Genomic DNA, 24,468 nt, shown 5'->3' with positions numbered 1-24,468 from the left:
GGATCGGGCTGAAACTTTGGCATCTGGTTGTGACCTCTAGAGCTACCTTTGGGCGGAGAATGAACGTTCGGCGATGCCTAGTTTGTTTTTGCGGTAAAAAAGACCGTGTAAATTTTCTTTTGTGACACCCTGTATACGAGCGGTCTGTCTGCGGCTCAAGTGCGGTCCGGGGCTGAGGAATCGACCCTGCGTTCGTTAGGGGTCGTCTGAGACTTACCGGTGTCACGATGGGCGACTGCATCGCGGTCCGGCCGACCCGAGCTGGAACGGTTCGAAATCCTCGTCGTTTTCCGCCTTGTGTGTACGACCTTCTGTAGCCGATGCCGTTTCCACTGCCTTGGGGCTTATGGCGCAGCTTATTATACAGGAGGCTCTGGCTTTGCTCACTCTTCAAGGCGAAAAACACGCACGCGCTGGATTGTGGATTGGATTGGAGCAAATGATTTCCTCAGCTGGCTCGAATTTCAGTATGCCTTCGATTTGGCAGCGCGAGCTCCGGTTCTCGGTGTCGTTCTACCAAGATACAATGGGTAAGAGCCTTCTAATGCGAAGAAAAAAAAAAGAATAACTAGATTGTCCGAACTGGGTCAAAAAATCGTTTTTGTCGTTGTGAAGTTAACTGCGTTTATGGCTGAATATGCGTTTATGTATTCGTTCATAGCTTTATCTTCTGTGCTTACGCACATTATACTGGTAGTCAACGTCGCACAACGTTGGCCACGCGTACGAGGATTTTAGGGGCGAAGCTCCTTAGCTTGGCCTTGTCCGTCCGGTGTCCGTGCTCACATCGATCTTGCTGGTGCTCGTGCTCGTGCTCGTGCTAGTGATCGTGCTCGTGAGCTTACGTGCTCACGTGCTCGTGTAGGGCAAAAAAAAATGATGACAGAAATGTTTGCGCAGTCGACAGGATTTGAACCTGTGCGGGGAGTGGATTTCTAGTCCATCGCCTTAACCACTCGGCCACGACTGCGGGACGAGTACGGGGCTCTGAGATGTGGTAGTAGAGAGTTTTAGTAGATCGTGTTTTCAGGCCACGCTAATCGTAGCGGGAGCTCGCGCTGCCACTTCGATGCATGCTCTGAAGCGCGCGCTCGTAGCGGTAGCGGGCCTTTGAAAACGATCTACTAAAATGGGTGAAACATTGCATGTAGCCGCTCAACGTCTACACAGGAGGGCGCTGCGGTCAAATGCGTATAAAATCGCGTTAAACTTTGCAGTCATTGGCTCAACGTTTATAGACGAGAGGGCGGTGCGGTCAAATGCTCAAATGCGTATATAGCCATGTTCCATACCACACATTCTCTTTCTGACATGGATGAAAACGAACGAAAAGCTCCGCATGCTGCGGCTCAACGTCTACGCAGACAAGCACCACCAGAGCTTCGCCCCAATAAACATGCGTTCACCACGTAAAGATGCGGTCTTTTTTTTTCTTTTTTTCCAGTGAGTAGCCAATTTTAAATAAGGAATTGGGTTTACGCGGCCAGCTTATCTCGCTACTCCGGCTACTGGTTGAACGTTCTCGACTTTATTACGAAAGGAGAACAAAATAAGTTGTCAGGAACACACGTCAGCGCCTGCTGAAGGATCGGCGTTTCCTGTACTGTTCTGTTGGGGCAATTGCATTGGGCTATGCTCACATAGGGGTACGTAACGCTGTGTACAAATTTATTATCGCATTCAGACGATTACTTTGTTCAGCCTTTCCGAACTCACTGATTACTTACAACTTGGTTATTAAGAATTAAAAAAAAGAGAAGGTGAAGAACCATTCAGATTCTTGGCCAATTCCCTCTGGGTAAGCGCCAACGAAAAATTTCGGAATCGGCAAGACGTTCATAAGCTGAAGGTTCTCCATGCAGACCCGAGAAGTATCATGGGAAGTCATTCAATGTAAACATTTTGAGATTCTAGTTGGTCAAGTGTGAGTATGTCCCAAGCTCAAATGCCTCATTCCCGGGATTTAATCCAGAACGGGAGTGTTAAAATCAAATCAAAGACATAAAAAAGCATGGTCCAAAATATCCACTGATTGCACTAGGAAGCCCAGCGCACGCCCGACTTCCGGGACAAGCGTCGAACTTCCGGTGGCTTCACTTGCGCCAGACTCAGAGAGCAGCTAAGCGCCATCCAGCCTGATAGTAGAGATAGTGGCGGGGATTGAGCCCAGGATCCTGGGTTCTGCAGCGCGAGCTTTCGCTCCACGTGCTCCGAGCTGGTGTGCGCTAGACCACTCGGCCACCGATCCTCCCCTTCAGAACCGAGGTATAGGAGGTATTCACCGGACGCCATATTTGAGGGCGACGTTTAGAGCGCATGCTCAGAACGAGCTCACATTAATAGCCTGCTAAGACCGTCAAAATTCATGGTGCTAAATGCACGCTCCAAAAGTGCTGCGGAAGCTCGCCGTCAGCACGCGCTCAGCAGCAGCGCACGCAAATATGGCCGCCAGTGAATACTCCCTATACAGTCTTACCGAGGTGTAACCCAGGAAGTAACGTTGCCAGAGATCCTGGGTTCAGTGGATCAGTCCGCTTCCCCTCATTTTCAACTGTTCCAGGAGGATCGTGACGTCACAGTCCTCGCTCGATCGCGCCTTTCCCGAAAATACGGCTATCCGATTGGGATATCGGTGTATGAGTGATGTTTTTAGAGTTCGTAGCGTCCCGTTCAGGCGCGTCTGCGACCTTATTTTGCGGAATCCCAATTTCGTTTCAGCGTCCCTTTAAGATGAAACGAAGTATTTTTCCCCTTCTGCGGAGTTTGATCGCGAAACCGGAGGACTCGAGCCAGGCCCTCCCGTCGACGTTCTCTCGATCCGTCCGCAGATTGGAGCCTCCGTGTTTGCTTTGCTCGTCTGTTTACCTGGTTTGCACGTACCCCCCTATATCCTTTCCGTCCCTTGAAAAAAAAAAAAAAAAAAAACCGTTTATCGTCTGCCTATTTGACGAAGCTGCGCAGACGATGCGTTCTCTCTCTCCATTCCTTCTTTACGCACACGCGCGCACGCACACCTGTTTCTATGCTACTCACTCTTTTCACGTATCTCTTGTTTTGATCGACCCGCTTGTTTGCCAATCGTATACGAGTATCCCGAACTCGAGTGTTTCGGAATCATCTTTGCGCCTTAAACTCCGCGTTCGATCCTAATCCACTTTCACGCTGTAGTGCGGGGTGAATGCGTTTCATCATGCTGCTGCATATACGCTCCGCTAAACGCGTGTTTTTATCGTGGCGCTTTCTCGCTTTGTGTCGACGTGCTTGCAAGCAAAAATCGGAAGGGAACAGTTTAAAGGTAACCAGATCAGGGGAGGTTCTCTGCCATGGGTCGAACGACGGATGTGTTTTTGCAAGTCGGTTGCGATCGCATTCGCAAGGGCCCTCGGCGTGGGTAGGGGGAGTTTATACACACGCGGCCCGAAAAGCCTAGATGAACTCATCATCAAAAAATGTTTGTGGAACAATTGCGCTCCACCGAGGAGCCTTGTTGCAGATAGGCAATGCTGACTCGGATCAGATATTCTTTGCAGCATAACCTGGTCTCCCTGAAGGACAACTCTTAGAAGCCTCAGCGTGGCAAGTTTCGCTTGGTAAAAACAATGACAAAAAGACCCCAAAACTTGGTGTTGTTTTAAGTTAGTCACATTCTTCTACATCGACTTCCCAAATCGCCAAGTTAAAATTGTTTACTCGTGCGGTTCTTTTTTTTTTTTTTTTTTCTACTTTAGGCGTTGGGCAGCTGACCCCGTTCGCCGCGGAAACGATTTTTCGAGCGCGCGCGTACCCATAAGCCCCGACGCCTTAATCTGCGCCGCGTCTCCTCGGCGGAGAACTCTCCGTCAGGGATTAAAAGTGTCCCGACATCTGCCCTCCCGGAGATCGATGTCTTCGCTCGATCTCTCTAAGCGTAGGCGTCATGAGCCACCCTCCCTCCCTGGACTGCGGCTGCGGTGGACGGCGCGTTGGCCTCTCTTTGCCTCATTTGCAGCGACTGCGAGACAAACGATCTCTGCCGCCGCTTGTCTCCGCGTTGCCCCCGCTGGGATCATGTGACTTATGGTGTCTCGGAGTGGAAGTGCTCGCCCGCGCCCCCCTTCGCCCGTTTTCACCTCGGCTCACAAGGTACGGATGGGGCTCGTGGTTAGGGCGTCCGTCAGAGAAGGTGGGTGGGGCTCTTGTTCCAAAGGGGCCGAAGGTGAGCTTGACCCACTGTAGGTATTCGTCGATGCAAGAACTGGTAGCCGGATGGTCGGGCTGAAAAAAAGGCTAGGGCGAAACGAGCTGGTGACTAAAACATTTACAAAAGTCTCAAGACTTATGTGTCGTGTCCTGCCTTTCTCCGTAGTGTCGGGGATTTAGTCTATCACATGTTTTACGATGTTATGTTTTTAATTTCTTTTTTTTTTTTAGTTTTTGGGGTGTGAATGGCCATGTATTTGGTGGTCTGAAAAAGAGATAGAGAATGGGAGATAGTTACGGGAGGGATTCAGCAACAGCTGCAACCTCTGCTCGATAACAAGGCCGTTATGCTAGATTTTGCACGTCACCCACCGAAGGCCATTGTAGGGCATTGAGTGGACACGAGTGCTGCGTCAGTGTGAAAAACAAAACAGAACTTCTTCTGTGTACTACACTTTACCATTAGTCAAAGGCGTAGAAAAAGACATTGCGATAAATCCTTAAGCGTCGCCATCTTGAAATATCGTCACTTCCAGTATGCGCGAAAGCAGGGATGGGCAGTATTTCGCGTACAAGTATTTGAAATACGCATTCAAAATACTTCGGGTATTTTGCATTTGTATTTAATTGCATATTGTGAAATGTATTTGACGAGCGTGCTTAAATACTAAAACGTGGGTATTTCAAGTACAGTCGTAATTAAATACATTTTTTGTGGGTGAAAATACATCCCTCGAACTTATTCTCACCGCTCATTTTGCTCATCTTTAGACGTGTCCAAAGCTGTTCTTTCTATATCGCAACACGAATGGTAAAAACAAACCAAGATGCTTTTTGTACACCAGATTATGGCGCTCGTCTACAAGGGCAGAAATAGTGACGAAATTGACGTTCACAGAAAGACTGGCTAAATAAACGCACGTGACAACTTCTGATGCTTTCCAGCCTGATTTCTGCTCACATTTTTGCCTGGAACATTCTAAATGTGCGGGTCGTCCAGATTTTCGTAACTGGTGGAAGTTCCTACAATCAAAAAAATTCACTAGCTAGTGTTGCGTGGTTTGGTCGTCTCGGTTCTTTGTTGGTCTACATAAAAATGTAATCGACAAGAAAAGCTGCTTGAAATTCTGTACTTTTTTTCACCTCTTACGTCTAGGCTAATTACATTTCTTTGTGATTATATTTATATTACATACAGGGGCGGATTTAGAGGTGGGGGGGTCCGGATGTCCTGACCCCCCTCTTGATTTCTGCTTGTGTAAATTTTAGGGCGTAAAACGAAGGAGAGGGGGAGGGGGTTCCTAAACATATGGTACGCTGACCAACACCTGACACCCCCCCCCCCCCCCCCCCCCCCTCAGGAAATTCCTGCATCCGCCCTTACATTACTAGAGTCTCGCGCATTGACTCCCCACTCCCGCGTGTGTGATGCAAAATTAATATGAGATACCCAGCGAAACCAGTTGCAGGCTGCCCTGAAGTCGCCGACGTCAAATTATGAGGAACGTATTTGGAAAAGTATTTGGAGGAGACCAAATACCTCTGGTTGTACTGTATCTTGTATTGAAATACTTTTTCTGGAAATGTAATTAGATTGGTAATTAAATACTTTTTTGTCAAGGTAATTTTTTTTTTTTTTTTTTCACATAAAGAAAATTTGCACAGCGCAGTGTGAGTGTTCTTTCTTTGTGTGAGTGAACTTTTTTGAAGTGTGTTTCTTCTTTTTCGCTGTGAAAAGTTAGCATGAACAACCAACTTGGCTATGCTGAAGTATTGAGCGATAAATCCTTTTCGATAATCTAAGGCGATTTAAAACTGATTTCTAAAGTGTATGAAAGCGCGTTTTGTGAAATCTTTAGCTTTTATCAGTGTCTCCGCATTTTCCTGGATTGGTACTCAGTCCTACTTTTCTTTTTTCTTTTGCAGAACTCCATGGACCTTCCTCCGGACAAAGCAAAACTGCTGAAACAATATGATGATGAGAAAAAGTGGGATATAATCTGCGATCAAGTAAGAGCTTTGTTTTTTGCCTTTGTGAGGTACACAACCATCACGCACCCCATAAGAACTCTCATCAAACTTCAAGCATCACAGTTCCTCATTCGCATATATTACCTTTTAGTGAAGTATGATTTTAATAATATCAAGCATATTATTTACTCGGATAAGGATTAAAAGATTGCATTCTTCATTTGTTTGCTATGCCTCGTTGCACCTTGTCAGCATGCACTGTGACAACATATTTTCGTACAGGTGCAAAGACTGAACTGGAACTATTGTGGTTGTAATAAAGCTTAGTTAAAAGCAACGTAAGCATTTTGCATAATTGGAGTATCTGAAAGTACAATTAATTTATAATAATGAAACATATAACTTTTTTTCTTTTATCATGAGGAGAAAAGGCCTGAAACAGTCTTTTTTAATAGTCCAGTTGCTGAAAAAAGTTACAAAATGTAGTAATAATTTTCACTCCTGCTTTGGTAAAATAATTATGCACAATAACAAAATATTATGCAAAAAGAAAATAACTGCAGTTGAGTTAGCAAAATAGTTGGTGTGTGTTGACAATGTTCACTATCACATGATCACTATGACACACTAAAGCTTGCAAGCACAATTACCTTTCATGTAAAGATATATAAATGTAAGAGTTTATTCAGTGATGGATCATGTGGTGGCTCAAAAAATGGCCCTCACAAGACACCCATTAGGTGGTGCCACTAATCCATCTTTATTTTGGTTAGCACATTGGTAACTTTTTTGGTGAAAATACAACGTGAAAATACTAAAAAGTATGCATAGTACTAAGCATAAAGCAAAAATCGCCGTAGTTCCTACTTGATACACTTAAAGGAGACACCATACACTTCTCAGCAAGAGCATCTTTCATGTGGATTGAATGTGTACTCCCAACTACTTCTAACAACTGAAAATTATATGAACATAGAACGCTCTGTTACAATTTTTCTATTTCAAGCCTTTGTCACTAATTGTACTTCTCTTCCCTCTTTGCACCGCCGTCTAGGAAAAAGTGATCGCAAAAGCCTCCCCCTCCTTTTATTTACGTAAATTAAAGACCTACCTTGACCCCCGAGCTTCCAGGAGTGCCAAGGTAAATAATCAAATGGTGTATGATGCCGTTTCGACATTATTGTTACCAATACAGGTATATTTGACATTTCTCTTCTTCCCTTGTGTGTGCGGTGGTGGACTAACACCGATTAATCTTAACCCACCCGTTTTTTGCTCTGCGGAATGCCTTCCATTGCAAGAGGTGGCGGGTAAATATTAACGTTCTTCGTCGTGCCTGAGTGGTGCACCCCAGTTTTGACCTTGCATCCTCCCTTATAATAACTGGGGGTCATGTGGTTTTCCCCTGGATTTGTTGTTCTTTGCGTGTTTTTGATGTGGGGTTGTGGACGTTCGATATGGGGAGCAGAGCTACAATCGTCACTCGTTCGGGATTCTGGTCATTCGGTTTTAGTGTGCATGGACGCAGTCGGTTGAACAATTTCCAGCATAAAAGCAACTAAGGTGCCTTCTGTGGAGCTAAGTTGTTTCATGCATTCAACAAGTTCTTAAAATCCCAATTTTGAGTATGCTGCCTTACCTCTATATAAAGAATACAATAAAAATTAGACATTCCTTCTTTCTTCTGTATTCCGAGGATCCTATATGCAGAAAAACGAAGGAATAGAACAGTGCTTAGACAGTGTTTACCCAAGTTGCACAAAGCATGAATGCAGCCTTGATGCCAGCAACCAGGGGAGTCATTGCTCACCACTCCTTCTTTACTCGGAGATCTATGCTTTAATGGAAGTGGGACACGCATTCTAGCAATTTGTGTGCTCTTTTCATTAGTTTGTGAGGCCTGCAGCTAACGTTGAAACAAAATTAGGAACTTCTCTAGTGTTCCTTTCTTTGAAGGGATGTTGACATTGAGATATGGAACAATTTCTATAATGTAACCTCTCTGGAACTCGCTTGTAGCTCTGCTCTCCTGCATCAACTTGGTGGTTGCGGGATGTATGCATGGTTTGGAAATGGTGTAGTCAGTTTTGTTGTAGTATTTTGAGATCTACAAAAGGAAGAATGAAGGAACATAAAATATTGTGTAGTACTCATTCTTTGGTTGTCGAAAGATAGCCTGTTTAATGGTTTTTCCTGGTCCTTCAATGGCATTAATAGCCCGTTCCTTTCTCTTTCCTTTTCATTCTTTGATTGTGTGTAGGGCTGCACGTAGGTTTAGGCACGTGAGCACCTTCGCATGTGTTTGCATATGACTTGTACTTACAAGAAACCTCTTTCTGCAAGCACATATTTAGGAATAATACCTATACAAGGTGTATTATGAGACCAGGAATACCAAACACTATACATTACACTGATAGACTGTAAAATAGCTAACTAGGTTGTGTGAGGCGCGCTCGTCGATGAAGATAAGGTGCTTAGCTGAACATTTCTTCGTGCGTGAATTCAGTAAATCTAATGTGGCTGCACATTGTTATATGTGGCACATGTAAGCAAAAACGATCTTATTAAACCTGGCTGCTAATGTCAGCGAGGTACATGGTTACACGCAAAATCCCGTATGAACACCCGCCTACGGTGAAGAGATAAATGGTGAAAAATATCGGGTGGGCGATCTTTAGGGATACGGCAACAAAATTTTAACAAAAATGAGTGAAGCGCCGTTCACACTCTTGCGACCAGACTGAAAGAGACCAGACCGGTTTTTAAGCCTCTTGCGACTTCGTAGGACCGGATGCGATGCAGCGGAGCTGGTCCTAAGAGATCGCAAGAGGCTTAAAAGCCGGTCTGGTCTCTCTCGGTCGTACTCGGTTGCAAGAGTGTGAACGGGCCTTGATAAATATTGGGGAACTCGCTGCGAACCACTTGACACGGGCACTGAAACCGCAAATCGCGGAAATGGCAAGTTCACGTTCCACTGTGCAATAAACACGCTGGAATTCGCTACAAACTCCCGGATACTGCAAATCGCAAACACAGCAGATTGGTATTCACGTTGAGGTAAACAGGCGGGAAGCCGCTACGAACTCTGATGTGACGAGAACCGACATCGCACGCGCAAATTGCGGACACGTCGAACTTAGCAACAAAAAACATGCGGGATCCCGCGGCGCGCTAACATATTACGGGAACGAATACTGCAGCTTGCGGATGCATCAGATTCGCGTTTCACAGTGCGATAAACACGTGGGAAGCCACCACGGACTCGCATGTCAAGGGAACGCATATCAAACGCGCATATCGCGGACGCGTGTTGGTGTGATTCCCGTCCAACATAGCGTGATGTTCGATGGGAATCGAAGGTGGGCGATGTTTTGAAATTTTTTGCCTACAGTATAGATATTTAGACAGAAAAATGGGATGGAAAATCTGTGGAAGGACGCAGTCCATACGGGGTATTGCGTGGTGCTTAGAAAACATGAAAAAAAAATATATATTTTTAATATGATTTTCTTTCAATGTTTTTGCCATCAATGTCAAACGTTTCTTATCAGTTTGCTTTCACATTGCCTCATTATGTTTTGTTATTGTCATAAGAAGTCTCTTATCATTATAGTATGCTACATAAAAGCCAGAGGTTGCATAGGCATAACAGATAGTAAAGTTAAAGTATTTATTTTAGCACATTACTAATGTAGTCCCTCGGGGCACCATAAAATGAAAACTGCATCAGTATGAGGACAGAACGAGCGGGTTGGTGGGATAATTAAACTTGAGGAAGAAAACGATAAGGGAAGAAAAGGAAAAATATGATATAGATTCCTACATTACTAATGCCCATTTTCACATAACTTGATATCATTATACACTTTCAAAGTGTATACTGCTGATAAAATGTGTTATGAATAATAGTTTTGTAGCCTTGATGAGCAAGTCTTTCAAAAATGCAACCAAACTATTTAGGGCATGAATACAAAGCAAGTTATTTGTGTATCTGCATGACGACATGCTATCATTCCAGTGAAATCTTTTTCCACCTAATTATTTTGCAACCATCTTGCCTTTCAGAGACGTCGAACCCTTGGTGATTCTAAGTCTACCCAAGTCCTAAGGGACTTGGAAATTTCGTTGAGAACAAATAACATTGAGTATGTATACCTGACCACTCCAGAAATGCTGCCGGAAAGAGCTCCTTGGAGCCAATTGACTAAGGCTTTTGTTTTTTGCTGTTTCTGCAGATGGGTCAGAGAGTTCCTCGATGAGGAAAACAAAGGACTGGAAGTGCTTATTGACTATCTCACTTTTCAGTTAGGGTTCTTGAGGTAAGTGTATTTTTCAGAGGTTTGATCTGACATTACATTCTAGATGTAAGATGAAAAGGAAAAAAATACTTCAAAGTGAGCATCAACATGTTGCATGGTGCTCTAGTAAAAGATTTCTTGAGATTTTCTAAGAATTCAAAGCGACCATAATACCAGCGGAAATCTTAGGTGCTGCGCAAACTATTTTTGCTGAATACAGTATTGTGTGGAAAGACAAAACGTATGAAGGGGATACCTTTGTATGTTTTATAAATCTCTGTGATCTTCAGGCTTTGGCTCTTACACATCATATACATGGTGTTATGAATTGAGGGGCTTACTCTAAAATGAGCCAGAAAACTTGGTGTTTGTTTGTAACAATTTCAAACTTCTACCAAAGGTTATTTTAATGGTAGACATTATCTTGCGATATTTCAAGATATAGCTCTGTTCATATGAAAAGTTGGATAACACTCTTGACAGTTTCAACAGTGGGCATCGATGCAGACAACCGTGCCACTTTAGAGTCATGCATGTTTGTCATCTCCTCATACGCATAGCAAGTCCTTGATAACTGTCGTCTACTTTTGACCAAGTGTTTGTTGTGCCTATCAGGAGATGACACCACATGCTTGACTCTCAAGCAACTTAGTTGCATTTTTCTGTGCCCACCACTTACATGTCAACACAGTTTTAGTTTTTGACAGGAAACGGAGCTGTGGCTTAGGATTTCGCAAGGCAATGTCCGTCATTAAAATGTACCTTCAGTGAAAGTTTGAGCTTTACATGTCGGTGCCAGTTTTAACACGATAGCGTTTAGGAGCTTGTGCCGTGAAACATCCGGCGTCGGCGAGACCATAAAATCCCATAATGCAACGTGTGCAGCCACATGTGACGACACACGTGGCTGTGATTTCATGACCCTATTGACCCGCTAAATTTAGTAGTAAAATTTTTGCTAAATTAACTGGAAAATTTTCCCGCCAAATTTAGTGGAAACTTTTTCCCTCTAAATTTAGCGGAAAATTTTCCCTCCATATTTGGCGGGAAAATTTCAATGAAAACACGTGACGCCACTGATTAGACCACGCACAAACGCTTGTACGGCTTGGGAACAAGTGTAGGTTTGGTGAGAAGGCTTTGAGAAGGGTTCTGGATAACACTATTGCGTTCCACTTTTAAAGGCAAAGCTTAAGTGTCCCCCAAGCCGTACAGTATATACATACTTAAAAAAGCATGAATCACACTAAAAAGACTATAATGATATGTGGGAAATGCCTACAAGTAGTATATATTCATATTTTTCTCATTGAAGTGGTGTGAAGTGTAAAGCGCGTAATCAACATTAATCTTCACTTCAGTTTGTTGCCCATGTAAAAGAAACTCATGCATTTCTTCTCGGGCCCTAGATATGACAAAGAGAGCTTAACACTGGGTTCCACTGAGAATGGTTACGCAAGCCCAGCAAACTGTCGAAAGTCCATCTTAGAGATGGACACGCCCAAACTAAAACGGGCAACAAAACATGCTGCCAAGTTGCACATGGGAGAGGCAGAGGACGACATCCACGTGTGTATCATGTGTCTCAGGGCAATCATGAACAACAAGGTATGTTCCTTCATGTCTCACTTATCCTGAGACCATTTTTCTACTGAATATTTTCAAATCAAACATTGAATAGTTTTCAAGTCTTTGGCTACCATGCACCATGCTTAAACAAAAATTCATCTGAACTCCTGAAGGTTGTTTCTAACCTTCCATTTCTACACTTCTATGGTCATTTAATTTTAATATAACTATATGAACTCATGCATGTAAATGGACGGCTTGTTACAGCTACCCTAATCCAAGGGATTTATAACAGCTATATTTTTTTTAAATTTTAAATCTGTGAATAACAAAAAAAAAAAAGACCTTTACAATTCTCTGTAATGCCGAATTAGAGCGCAGTTTTTGAGGAAGGAATGGTACGGAGGGGAATTTACCGGCAAATTGTGTGACAATTTCCCGGTAAATTCCCCGGCCAAATTTAGCGGAAAAATTTTACCGTTAAATTTAGCGGAAAAAATAGCCCGCTAAATTTGGCCGAAAAATTTCCCCTCTTAATTTGGCCGAAAAATTTCCCTGCTAAATTTTCCAGAAAACTCCCCGCTAAATTTGGTTGGAAAATTTTTGCTAAATTTAGCGGAAAATTTCCCTTCTAAATTTAGCGGAAAACTTTTTCGCCAAATTTAGTCGCCGTGTGACGTCGCGAGAGTGACGTAACACGTGACGTCATCCTCGTGACGTCACCCGTGACTTTTGTGACGTTACACGTTTCGTCACGTGTGACGTCATGATGGGAAACGTCCCATAATGCAACGCGTGGTTACGCCAGCGGCGACGCCGCTCAAGCCGGAAACGGGTGTCTAAGAGCTGCACTCTAAAAGAAACAAAAAAAAACAAGAATGAATGATAAACGCGGGCAGTCAAGACATTGCTGCCTAACATCTGCCTAATCTGGCAGGTTAGCCCCGTCCACCCGTCCACTGAGGGAAAGCAATCGTGCTTTCCCACAGTGCACAGGTGCCCGGGGAGAAGCGCACTCAATGGGGCTAATCTGCCGCGATCAGCACTTCCAAAAGTAGAACTATTGCAGTTCACCCCAAAGGGAATATTGAGTAGCGTATTATTCTAAACTGCAATTTGAATATTTGCCCAACACTATTTGTTACTGTTGAAACAATGCACGAGAATCCAGTTAGCCCACTTGACCACTGACTTTTTTTGATGGCATATGTGGTTCTTGGATTTAACTAAAGTTTAATGAGGCTCTTGATAGTGCAAATAGATAAAATTTGCATTGTTGAAGCTATGCACCAGAATCCAGTTAGCACACTTGACCACTGACTCTTGTTTAAAAATTGTAGTGTTTTTATGTTTATACAGCCTAGAACTTAGTCTGCCTCAATTGGCACCTTGTCTCCCAGCTGTAGATGAAAAATTTAGCCAGTGCAGTACAACCGCTAAACCTGGAGTCTTTAACGTGCACCACACAGTAGTGATACACGACCGCACGCCGGTACGCTGCTCATCCAGATCGAAACGGGCAGGGGTGGGGATTGAACCCAGGATCCTTGGGATCTGCAGCACGAGCTCTCGCTCCACGTGCTCCGAGCTGGTGTGCGCTAGCCCACTCTGCTACCGATCCCCCCTGGCTCTTCTTTATGATGGCATATTGTGACTCTTGGTATTAACTAGTGTTGAATGAAGTTTTTAATAGCGGCTAAAGGGGTAAAAAAAAACCTCATGCATAAAAAACTGCTTTGTACCTTTCAGATTTTGCCTTAATGATGCAATCTGGCTGACAATAAGAAATAGTGTCTTTATTTTATTTTGTATATGTAAGAAGTCTTTTTCTGTAGCTTTTCTTGAAACCGTTCCTAAATTTTGCTTCATAGTAGACCCAAATATATCTTGTAGCACCGCCATATTTCAAGTAAAATTTGATGTCCAGGTTATATTCTGACTTGTTTTTTGATTGTGCTCTTTGATTTCTCTTCGAAGTTTGGCTTCAACATGGTCATTGAACACACCCAAGCAATAAACTCCATAGCCTTAAGCCTCAACCACAAAAGTCTAAGGTATGTTTTTTTGCACTTTGCAACTTTTTAAAAATGTTTTCAATTATAATGTATTTTTATTTTAGAAACCTTGTATTATTCCCTAACATCACACTCTCATTTCATTTCTCATACTCATTAAAGCCAAGATGTAAGCGAACTTGTTTAAGATGGACATTTTAACCAAAGAGTGTGTTTACATTTGGGTTATCCGTCTCAACACTTTAGGATGTTCATACTCATACTTGCTTGCATAACTTATGTTTTGCGTCTTGTTTACTGCTCCCCTCATATGCATACAATCGCATGTCCTTAGCCCAACAGAAATGCTTACTTTTGTTGTAAACTGGTCTCATGCAACAACCACGTGTTTACACTGCAGTACAGGGAATGAAGTTAGCCTAGTCTAGTTGGTAGTACAAAGTGGGGAAATAGATGCAGCTCTAAACTCTAAGAGACACTTGGACAAAGTTCCGAGTCGGTGTGCTCACTCACCCAACTAGCTTTTTGAGCATTTTAGAAGTTATACATACTAATAATGTAGACAAAAAGTTGTGCTGCTTCTGTGCTGCTTCTGTCTCTGAACAATGAGTTCACTCTTTCTTCGTTGGCCGCTCAGGACGAAAGCCCTGGTGCTGGAGCTCTTGGCTGCCATCTGCCTCGTTAAAGGTGGCCACCAAATCATCCTTAGCGCCTTTGACAATTTCAAGACGGTCTGCAGTGAGCCAAGACGGTTCAAGACACTGATGGACTACTTCCGGGACTACGAGACATTCAACATTGATTTCATGGTTTGTTTTAGCTATGTATTTTCTTTTTTTCTTGTGTCTTTAGCTTTGCTGAAACCTTGTTGTTACTTCGCAATTTATTTATCTATTTGTATATTTATTGCACCCTTAAAAACCCAGCAGGGCATTACATAAAGGGGGGAGGGGGGCAGAGAAAAAAGGTGAATAGGAACAAAGCATTCACTATCCACTACTACCAATATTCATATACAAAAATGAAACAAAAAACAAAAAAAAAAGCCTGTTCAAGAAATTCTTTGATTTTGAGTGCCTCAAACTGGTATGGCCCTGCTATCACATGTGTAAGAGTTGCCATTTGCCAAGTTTATTCAGCAGCTGCAGTTAGAAACTTTTGCATCAGCTTTTGCAAGAGCTGTCTCGGCAACTGCCATCATACTGGCTGTGCTTGCAGTGGCAAAAGGTATTTAACTTGTTGGCGTGTATTGGAGTTAGCTCCAGCTAAAGCAAGTGGAAGCTTATACAATATAGTGGTTACATGATATGCAAAACCTTGTGCAGACATGGCGACTCACCTCTTTTCTGATATATATCTCGGGAATGGGGGTGTGTCACATTGTTTGGGTGCTATTTTTAGTAGGGGGGGAAGTCTGCATATGCGTGTAATTTTTAACTTTCTAGGATGCTTAGGGCACATGAATTGTCTTTGCAGCATAGAAAGACAGTATATCTCAAAAACTGCTTTAGTTCCTCTGACCTAGTGAAGGTATATATGAAATGTTTTGCTGCGTGAGAGTAGTATGTAGTTATTTAGGTGACGTAAAGATAGACAAGATAAAGTTAGTGCCAGCTGCAAAGAGAAATCTTGTTACCTCAATATGATGTTTCATTCTCACTTCAAACTGGAAGTGTTAAGTAAGAAATTGTTTCAAAATTATGTCACTTCTAGTCAAGTGTGGATAATGGACGTTGAGTTCAAAGTGAATTCAAAGCGAATAGTGGTTTTGGCTGAATATTTTTAGATCGAATATCGAATAACTTCTCCAAGCCTTGCACTACCGCGAACCACCCTTCAACTAATATTCAGCTGAACTCGTGAAAATTGTTCCCTACCTTCCACTTCTAAGCTGAGTTCGGTTTAATATAGCTATATTTATTAACTGTGGCATAGAAATTTAAAAAAAAAAGTTGCTGCTATTTTAATTGAAGGGATTTATAAGTCTCCTTGCTATTTGCGAATCTTTTTTCTTCAGTTTTAAATTTGACCCACTAAAAAACAACAACAAAATAAGCACGAATGATGAGCGCGAGTTGTCAAGAAATCGCTAACACATATTCTTGCATAATCGCGGCGAGTTAGCTACGTTGAGCGCGCTTTTGACGGAGCACCTGTGCACTGCGGGGAAGCAATACCCGCGGAGCCCGCAAGCTTTGCAGGTATTGCTTTTCCGCACTGCACGGGTGCCCGGTGTGAAGCGCACTCAATGGGGCTAACTCGCCGGGATCAGCACTTGGAAAAGTATGAATACCACAGTTCATCTCGAAGCGAATATTAAATAGCTATTATTCTAATCTACTACAGTATATGAAAATTCAAATATTTGCACAAGACTGATCACTATAGCTATAGTTGGTGACAGGTTAAGAGTTGAAGGGAAGTTCCTCCCACTGCTTTCCCTGCAGCAGAGCAAATGCTGAGAGGAGGTCTTCCTTTCCTGCATGATTACCTTTAAAGTGGTAAGAGGTGGGACAAGCTTCCCCTGAACTCTTAACCGGTCATCAACTATAGTGAGCTGCAACTTAGTTACGCAGTTCAAAAAAGAAATAAAAAAACTGTCTTTTTATATTCGGCCAAATTGTAATGCAAGAAGAAAGAAAAAGGCTATTTTTGATTATGCAACTTCAAAAGCAATACAGTATAACCAGGTACAGTCCCATGTCCATTCTCCATGGCCCATATTGTATGAAATCTTGTTCTTTCCACTACTTTCATTTTGTTCTGTGGATGTAGCGTTATCAGTACTCTATGCAGTTTTGGAATGCTGACATTTGTAAAATTAAATTGAAGCAAACATGTATGCATAACGGCGTGCCACATTCTTTATTTTAACGAGGAGACTGACCCATACGTATGAAGGAAGGTCACCTTACACCTTTATAATTACATGCCATGGAATTTGACTCGTAAATGGACATGAAGAAAGACCCATTTCACTGACTTGTGAGATGAAGAATTTAGAAAATGGGTATGCTGAAAGTTGCGTGGTCTCGCCCTCTCTCCCAGGTGGCCTGCATGCAGTTCATCAACATTGTGGTGCACTCCGTGGATGACATGAACTTCCGAGTGCACCTTCAGTACGAATTCACCTTCCTCGGGCTGGACGACTACTTGGAGCGACTGCGGTCGACCGAGAGCGAGGAGCTGAAGGTCCAGATCTCGGCCTACTTGGACAACGTCTTTGATGTCCAGGCTCTTATGGAGGACTCGGAGACCAAGAGTGCTGCACTTGAGCAGGTTGCAGAACTGGAAGAGCAGATCTCAAGGGTGAGCTTGTTCTTCTCATGGTCACAAATGTCCTCTATGCATATCCATGCTGGAGCCCCCATTCAAAGCAAAGGGGAAGCTGTCCTCAGTTTGTGTTGGGACGTGATTTTCTTTTTTTCTTTTTTTTTTTTGCTTTCCGGTTGTGCTCTAGGAAAGGAACACAGAAGGAAAGGATTGGCTGTGTCCATGAACTTCCTTGTTTTTTCTTTACCTTTGCATCTTTACGAGCTTGCATATTGAGCCTCATTTCTTCCTCTTATATTGTTTTGTTGCCACTAAGAGTATACATTGATTTTTACAATGCTTATTTTGCCTTTAATTTTCAGTCACACGAACTTGAAAATGAAACGATGGCCAAACTGGGTGAGTTTTACAATTTTTTAAAATTTTTATTGTGTAGCAAAATTTTAGACCTTGCAATGTTCTATATGCACATTCTCAGTGTGTTGCAGTATTTTTTACATTTCAAATCTTACACTTTCAGTGGAGCTGGAGACGCAACTAGAACTGCTGTACAAGGAGAACCAAGAGCTTTCAGTATGAAAACATTTATTCCATCGTTTGCTGTCTCTAAGCTTCAATTGACAGTCTTGCATGACAAAAGAGCTTCTAGTTTTACACAGTAACATGATTGTCCAATGCAACTAGATAGCAGATCATTTGCCATTTTAGTTCATTTTAGCTGCCTATGTATGCACTATTTTAAGGATTGAGGGAACTCTTTCAAAATGCAAGACTGATAGATATTTAGAAAGCCAGTTTTTTTTATGGTAGCGGGCATGTAAATACTTCCTTCATAAATTAAAAAAAAAAAGCTCCAATAACTTATTAGGAAGGGACAAACTGGAAGATTCTTTTTGTTGTTTAACCTTGTTTGCTTCAGCCATTACATTATGGGTGTGTTTTTAAGCCCATTATTAACAATGCTGAATACTTATTCAGGTGGAACAAATGTTTTTGGTGGTTCCATTTGGGACTAAATGCGTGTCCTGCATGTTTGCAATATTATAATTACAGAAACACTTCTTAGGTAATTTTATACTGTTGGATAATAAAACTAGTGTAAGACATCATCATCGTATAAGGGAGACTTTTGTAGGTACAGTTGTTTCTAATTGAGATATTTACTACGTCGATTTGTAAGAAATTAGTCCGTAGTTTCATCAGAGTCTTCCAATATTTGACAGGTTCTGGAAAAGATATTCATTATTTGATTAGCCCTAACATTTTCTGCACAGGAATTCCGGCAGCAGGCAGACGAAGAGTTGAACACGCTGCGGAAGGCCGTCTCTCAGAAGGAGGAGGAGAAACGACAGCGGGAGAGTTTCCTCGAGGGCAAGATTCAGGAGCTGGAGAGCCTGACTGGGACGTTACCCAAAGGTGCCGCATGCTTTCTGCAACTTCTACAGTCTTGTCTCCCACCAAAGGTTAAGAATTAGCACTTACATTCATAGATGTAAGTGGTAATCATAAAAGCATTTAGGTTATGCTATCTTGAATAGAGTATATAAGTCATTTGCAAGTGTGACTGGGTCATTCCTTGAAGCTTGCATATCCAAGCCGACTGCTTACGACCAGAAATGCTGAAAAACCTGTTGTGGAGCAGTCAGTCTTGGTCAATTGCAAGCATGTCAACCAGCCTTTACTCTCAGAAGTGTAAGTGCAATTCATCAAAGTATTTAGGTTAAACAAGCTTAAACTACTAGTACTTAAGTTACCTGCGCCGGCCTATGAATAAGCTCCACATCTATGGTCTGTTGCAACATAAGATCTACAGTAAGAGCTCTGCTTCCCCAGCACATACTTTCTACTTTAGATAACACCTCGATGCATGCGCCGTCAAAGCATGATCGAAGGCAAAAAGTTAATGTCGGAGGTGAACCATCTTCCTGTGAATCATACATACGGCAACAGACTATTAATGTGTAACCCATGGAAACTGGGGATTGAAGAGACAGCACAATACGAATCTCCGCTGCTTCTTCTTGTTTCCAGGTTCCACGACAAGCTCGCTCCCGGGCGCGCCTGCATCCGGGGCCAGCTCTGCTCCTGCCCCTCCCCCTCCTCCAATGCCCGCAAGTGCTCCTCCCCCTCCTCCTCCCCCTCCGCCCATGCCGGGCTGCAACGCCATTCCCGTGCCACCCCCGATGGTGCCCTCCCTCAAGGGAGGGTTTGTGATGCCACCCCCACCTCCAGGAAGCATGCTCGCTCCACCCGACGGTGAGTGCAGTTTGGGGCTTGCGCTGCGCTAAGGAGTGAGGAGTAACAAGACTTCTTATCGGTATCTGGAAACCACTTAACATGCAACACAAAAGCAGCACAAAAAACACAAGGACAGAGTTGAGGAACTAAGCAGACATGCCACAAATGTTCCTGTTCAGTTCTTCTACTTCATTCTTTAGTTTTGCGTGCTGTTTTTTGTTGTGATCACTGTGTACGCAAGCTAACCCAAGTACATGCATTGATGCATAGATAGAAATAGAATGAATTCTTAGCAAGGTCAAATCATTGTCATGAAATGTCTGTGTCCTCTTTGATCACCTTATGAGCTCTTGGATCTGCCTCAGAACGCGTCACAGTGACTCGACAAATGTAAAGATACTAAAATTTAAAATTGCTCCCACTATCCTCATAACCAGCTGTGATATTTCTTAATGCTCATTGCTAGTCACTAGAGTGTGGCTTAGAAGGAGATGAGCAGCTTCTAATGCAAAGACATCATATTGCAGTGTTCATGCTTTTATGTCCTTCTTTTCTGTTTTTTTTTATAACAAATTTTAAACAAGTTTTAAACGAACATGGCTTCTTGTGACTCGTGAAATAAACTTAAGTGTGGCTTCTGCCTTTTTAGCAATGACAATCAAGCGCAAGTTCCAGACGAAATACAAGCTCCCGACCCTCAACTGGATTGCCCTGAAACCCAACCAAGTTCGAGGAACTGTGTTCAGCGAGTTGGACGAGGACAAGTTGTACAGTGTACGCATCTCTCCTGGCTGTCATGAAATTGTGCTCCATTCTTTTAAGGGGGGATATTAGGGTAAACCAACCAAAAAAACGATTTTGCAGTTTTAAAGTTAAAAAATTATATGCAGTCTGAGGAACAAAATCAGAAAGCGGCATGAACGAACAAACTTTCCAAGTCACTTAATTATGGTGCCAAAATCCGCATTCCCTTCCCGTTTTTTATCGTGTCGAGACATTAAAATGTTTTTCTCAAAACAAAATTTTTGCTATTTTCGGAAATGTGATCTACCTTTACTAAGAAACTACTTATCCGATTACACTGAAACTTTTGCTGCTTATAGTAAAATATCTTGCCAACAATTTGAACCTAAACGTTTTAAGAATTCACTATATTATAATGTTAAAAAAATTAAAATAAGAAGTTGGCTCATGACTAGAAAGAACAATAATTTTTTTCTTGCATGCTGCATGTTCAAACTTATTTTTCTTAGGTTCAGTTCAAAGCCAGTACCGTGTAGAAGATATGTGCCAAATTAAATGGACATCCTCTTTTTTGTTGTTGAGAAAAGGTACATTAAAAACTGCAACTCAGCTTAAGGTGTGACACTCCGTTATGAAAAATATAAAAAAATGCTTTAGTAAAAAAGCAAAGAGAAAGTTAATCCCAAAGGTGTATCCATTCAATACATAAAATTTCCCAATAAAACATCCAGTAGTTCTAGAGATACAAAATGAAAACCAAGATAGTCAAGATGACACGTTTACCCTACCATCTGCCCTTTAACAAGCCCCCTGTCTCGATTTCTTTAAATAAGTTTGCTCCTTTAGTTTTCACATAACAATTCAAATCTTTTGTATTTAATGTACTAGTTCTGCATACTGTAATATCCCAAGAAATGGCCCACCTCCGAAAGATAACTGACCCCTATATTTGGCACGATTTGCAATTTAAAAAAAAAAAAACTCAGAAAGCTAGCTTACCTTTAGTAGTTGCAGCGTCCCGGCCAATGGTGACCTCAGCAAAAATGGAGTTACTTAGCCGTGACAGGAGATAAGCGAACATTACTGACTAAGAGAACAGTCATTTTTTGGTTCATAACCCCTCCCTGCAATCACAAGTTTCGTCAGTCACACAATTTAAAACTACCTTTTTTTTTCTTCACCTGCTTTTGATCGCACACCTAAAGCTAGCTTACTCCTTTTCTTCACCTGTTTTGCTTTCAATTTGCTGTTTTGCTGCCTTGGGATATTATTGCACGTTTATGAAACACGAAGAGTTGGCTCATAATTGTTTCCTGTTTCTTGTTTTTTGGGGTTTCCTGAACCTTCCAGGCTGTAAGAGAACAAAAATAAGAACAAAGCTAACCTTTTTTATGTTTATTTATTATTCAGTTTTTTCAACAGGTCATACAGGGCAGCTGACTTTTTAGGACTTTGCTTTATTGAAGTGTGAATGAAGGAATCTAGAATCGCATATTATGATGTGGACAGAAATCATGAAATGAAAAGTAGTTTTCTCTCGTAATAATATTTTTTTTTACTACGTATTTAGTTTTAGTGTTTTTATTGCTAATATAAATTTTATAAAAAATTGTGCTTTTAGAAATGTAAGCATATTTCTCTAAAATAGTTCATTACGGGCAACCTGTTTGGACACAAAAAAAAGTGGAATAAATTGGGTCATGCGTTGTTTTGTGTCTGAGGCATGGTTAGAAGTCCTAAGTCTTCTAACTTTTTCTTGCGTGTATTTCAACCCTTCAGGTCATTGACTTCACACGCTTTGAAGAGCAGTTCAAGTTGGGCGTCCAGGGTGCCTTCCCAGATAGGGGAGACGACATCAACAGCAGCAAACGTTTCAAGGTATGTGCACCTGATTTTCTACAGCAAGCACATATCCTTGCTTGACATTTGTGGCATGAAAAGTTTCACAATAAATTTACCAGAGCTTACATGCTTGGATGCAGTGCTCTCAGGTGCACAAAGCTGTGAATGTCATTCTACGAGCATATTTGTTTGCAAGAGCACAGCACTTAAAGCCACACATTTATATATAGCAGCAGTTGCCTCCCTCTAGTAGCTGCTCATTTCATAGAATTTAAAATTGTGATCAGTTACCCGAAGTAAGAATTAAGCTGGCATTTTTTCTTAAGGGCGTAAGGTGCCCCTGTTTGCGGTTGCCGGCAATCTCACACAATCCCCTATTGCAACGCAGGTCCCCGAGAAAGTGACGCTGCTCGAGCACAACCGCCTGCGGAACATGGCCATCTCGAGGCGAAAGATTGAGCTGGCCACCGACGTGGTGGTGAAGGCAGTCAACAACCTCGATCTCAAGACTGTCTCCCAGGACTGCGTCGACATCCTCCTCAGGATGGTTCCCAATGACGCTGAGGTATGCGTACAGTTTGGCTCCTTGGTGCAATGCTGGAGCTAACATTGTTACGGGAATTGAAACATTGACACAGCGTTAGGGTTTTTGTTGATGGTGCTTGATGCAGGGATTAATTTTTTTGTAAGAATCTGTGCACAGAAATCCTGTTTTGTATGTATGCTACAATTTTTTTTAGTGCAACTTATTACCAGGCAAGACTGTTCCAGCTCTCAGATGTTCTGCTTACCAAAAAGAAAGAAAAAAAAAAAAAAAAACTACTCCGAAAACATTGGGAATAAAAAAATAATTTTTAAGTTCAATTTATTGAGGAAGGTCCCTTATCTGAGCTTCAAAGCATTAAAAAAATGTAGCAAATTGTCATTTTAAACTATGAAATTCTTGTGCAACTGCGTTATGTATCCAATCAAGATACATTCTCCAAAATGGAGGAATTATAGTGTTTAACTTGTGTATGAGCAGATTTTCTAGGCTAGACCATTTTTTTTTTATAATAGACAAGCCTAGAAATAGGTTATACCAGCAAAAGTGAAACATTACAGGGGTGTTACTTTTCAATGCAACACTTTACAGATTGGGCCAAGCACTTCCACTTGGACTGTGTCTTGAATTCTTACGAAGCCATATCGAAAGATAACTCTTTTTATAATTGTGATGATTTTGATTCCTGCAGAGAAAGGTCCACAAAACATTATCACTATAGTCGGTTACAAGTCAAGAAGGTAGGAGAAGCTCCTCCCACAAGTGTGATGCGCCCGTTTCAAATCTCTCCGCAGTCGAAAGAAGAGTTCACTGGAAACGCTCCTTGTTCCGCTTCAATGGATTCCCACTTGTCTCCGATCCCACTTTTTAAGAAAGCGACCTTTGTATTCACTGGAGAGGGAACCGAGCCCCTGAAAGCAGCCTTTGTATCCATCGGGGGGGAAGCTAATCTCCGAAAGTCGTATTTGTTTCCGTCGGTGGGGGAGAACTCTAATCTCCCTCTCGTGGCTTCCACAATGCTAAGTCAAAGTCGAAAAATAAAGCAAATATGTACAGAAAGGCAAGACCCTCCTCGCGCGTTGGCCGCGACGTCAAGGAAACGGTGGGACGCTATTGGATGCGGAGGTGGCGGAGGGATATGGCATTCCCTTTGAGGGGCATTTGCCGCTACCTTCTTAACCTGTAACTGACTATAAGAGGGAATGAATCCGTTTGCTTTCCTTCTTTTGAACCCTGCATAAAGACTTGCGAAGTGTGAGCAACAACTTGGGGCATCAGATGGGCTAGCTCTTTGCTTACCATGATTAAAGAGTGATCAGTCACTGAATGCCATTACTAACTCTCTATTGCAGACAAAGGCCTACCGTGAGTATGAGAGGGAGAAGAAGTCTGTGGATGCCTTGACAGACGAGGACAAGTTTTTACTTCAGGTGTGCAACATCTTTTTTTTTTTTTCGTTTTTTGTAATTAAGATTTTTTTTTTTGCATGTTAAGTTTTTTAGAAAGTTTGATTTACTCTTAATTTTTTTAGCTGACCAAGATTGAAAGGCTATCACAGAAGCTCAACATCATGAGCTACATTGCTGCATTTGCGGAAAACATTCAAGTCATTACGCCGGTAAGCACTATGGTCATGGTTATTAAATGGTTTCATAAATTTGTCATCTTTTTGTTTTCTGGGGAGTTTTTTTGCTATGGGTGATTGCTCAATCCCACTCCTTAGCAAATGATTCATAATGTCTGTACCAAAATATCATTCTACAAGAAAAAGAGTTTCGGTGCTGAGTGTATT

At 42.2% G+C, this 24,468-nt stretch overlaps 1 protein-coding gene across 2 annotated transcripts in view; it reads left to right on the top strand.

Annotated features, from left to right (window-relative positions):
* LOC8050451 (formin-like protein) overlaps positions 1-24,468 on the top strand; it is a 224,540-nt gene that overhangs the window by 189,031 nt on the left and 11,041 nt on the right. Inside the window, exons 2-18 of one of the 2 annotated variants that reach the window (XM_042293955.1) lie at positions 6,106-6,189; positions 7,205-7,291; positions 10,219-10,298; positions 10,389-10,472; positions 11,861-12,059; positions 13,998-14,074; positions 14,673-14,844; positions 17,084-17,344; positions 17,671-17,707; positions 17,829-17,881; positions 18,583-18,724; positions 19,340-19,564; positions 20,196-20,320; positions 22,070-22,168; positions 22,521-22,697; positions 24,029-24,106; positions 24,208-24,294. In XM_042293955.1, coding sequence (XP_042149889.1) covers positions 6,106-6,189; positions 7,205-7,291; positions 10,219-10,298; positions 10,389-10,472; positions 11,861-12,059; positions 13,998-14,074; positions 14,673-14,844; positions 17,084-17,344; positions 17,671-17,707; positions 17,829-17,881; positions 18,583-18,724; positions 19,340-19,564; positions 20,196-20,320; positions 22,070-22,168; positions 22,521-22,697; positions 24,029-24,106; positions 24,208-24,294 — 2,067 coding nt within the window. Of the gene's footprint in view, positions 1-6,105; positions 6,190-7,204; positions 7,346-10,218; positions 10,299-10,388; positions 10,473-11,860; positions 12,060-13,997; positions 14,075-14,672; positions 14,845-17,083; positions 17,345-17,670; positions 17,708-17,828; positions 17,882-18,582; positions 18,725-19,339; positions 19,565-20,195; positions 20,321-22,069; positions 22,169-22,520; positions 22,698-24,028; positions 24,107-24,207; positions 24,295-24,468 lie in introns of both variants that reach the window. The other variant, XM_042293954.1, reaches the window with a different exon arrangement.

Source organism: Ixodes scapularis, unplaced genomic scaffold (assembly GCF_016920785.2).
Source record: "Ixodes scapularis isolate PalLabHiFi unplaced genomic scaffold, ASM1692078v2 PGA_scaffold5__190_contigs__length_132052651, whole genome shotgun sequence".
In the NCBI taxonomy this organism is placed as follows: Eukaryota; Metazoa; Arthropoda; class Arachnida; order Ixodida; family Ixodidae; genus Ixodes; species Ixodes scapularis.
Note: the sequence above shows the minus strand (reverse complement) of the source record. Positions and strands in the feature narration are given on the sequence as shown.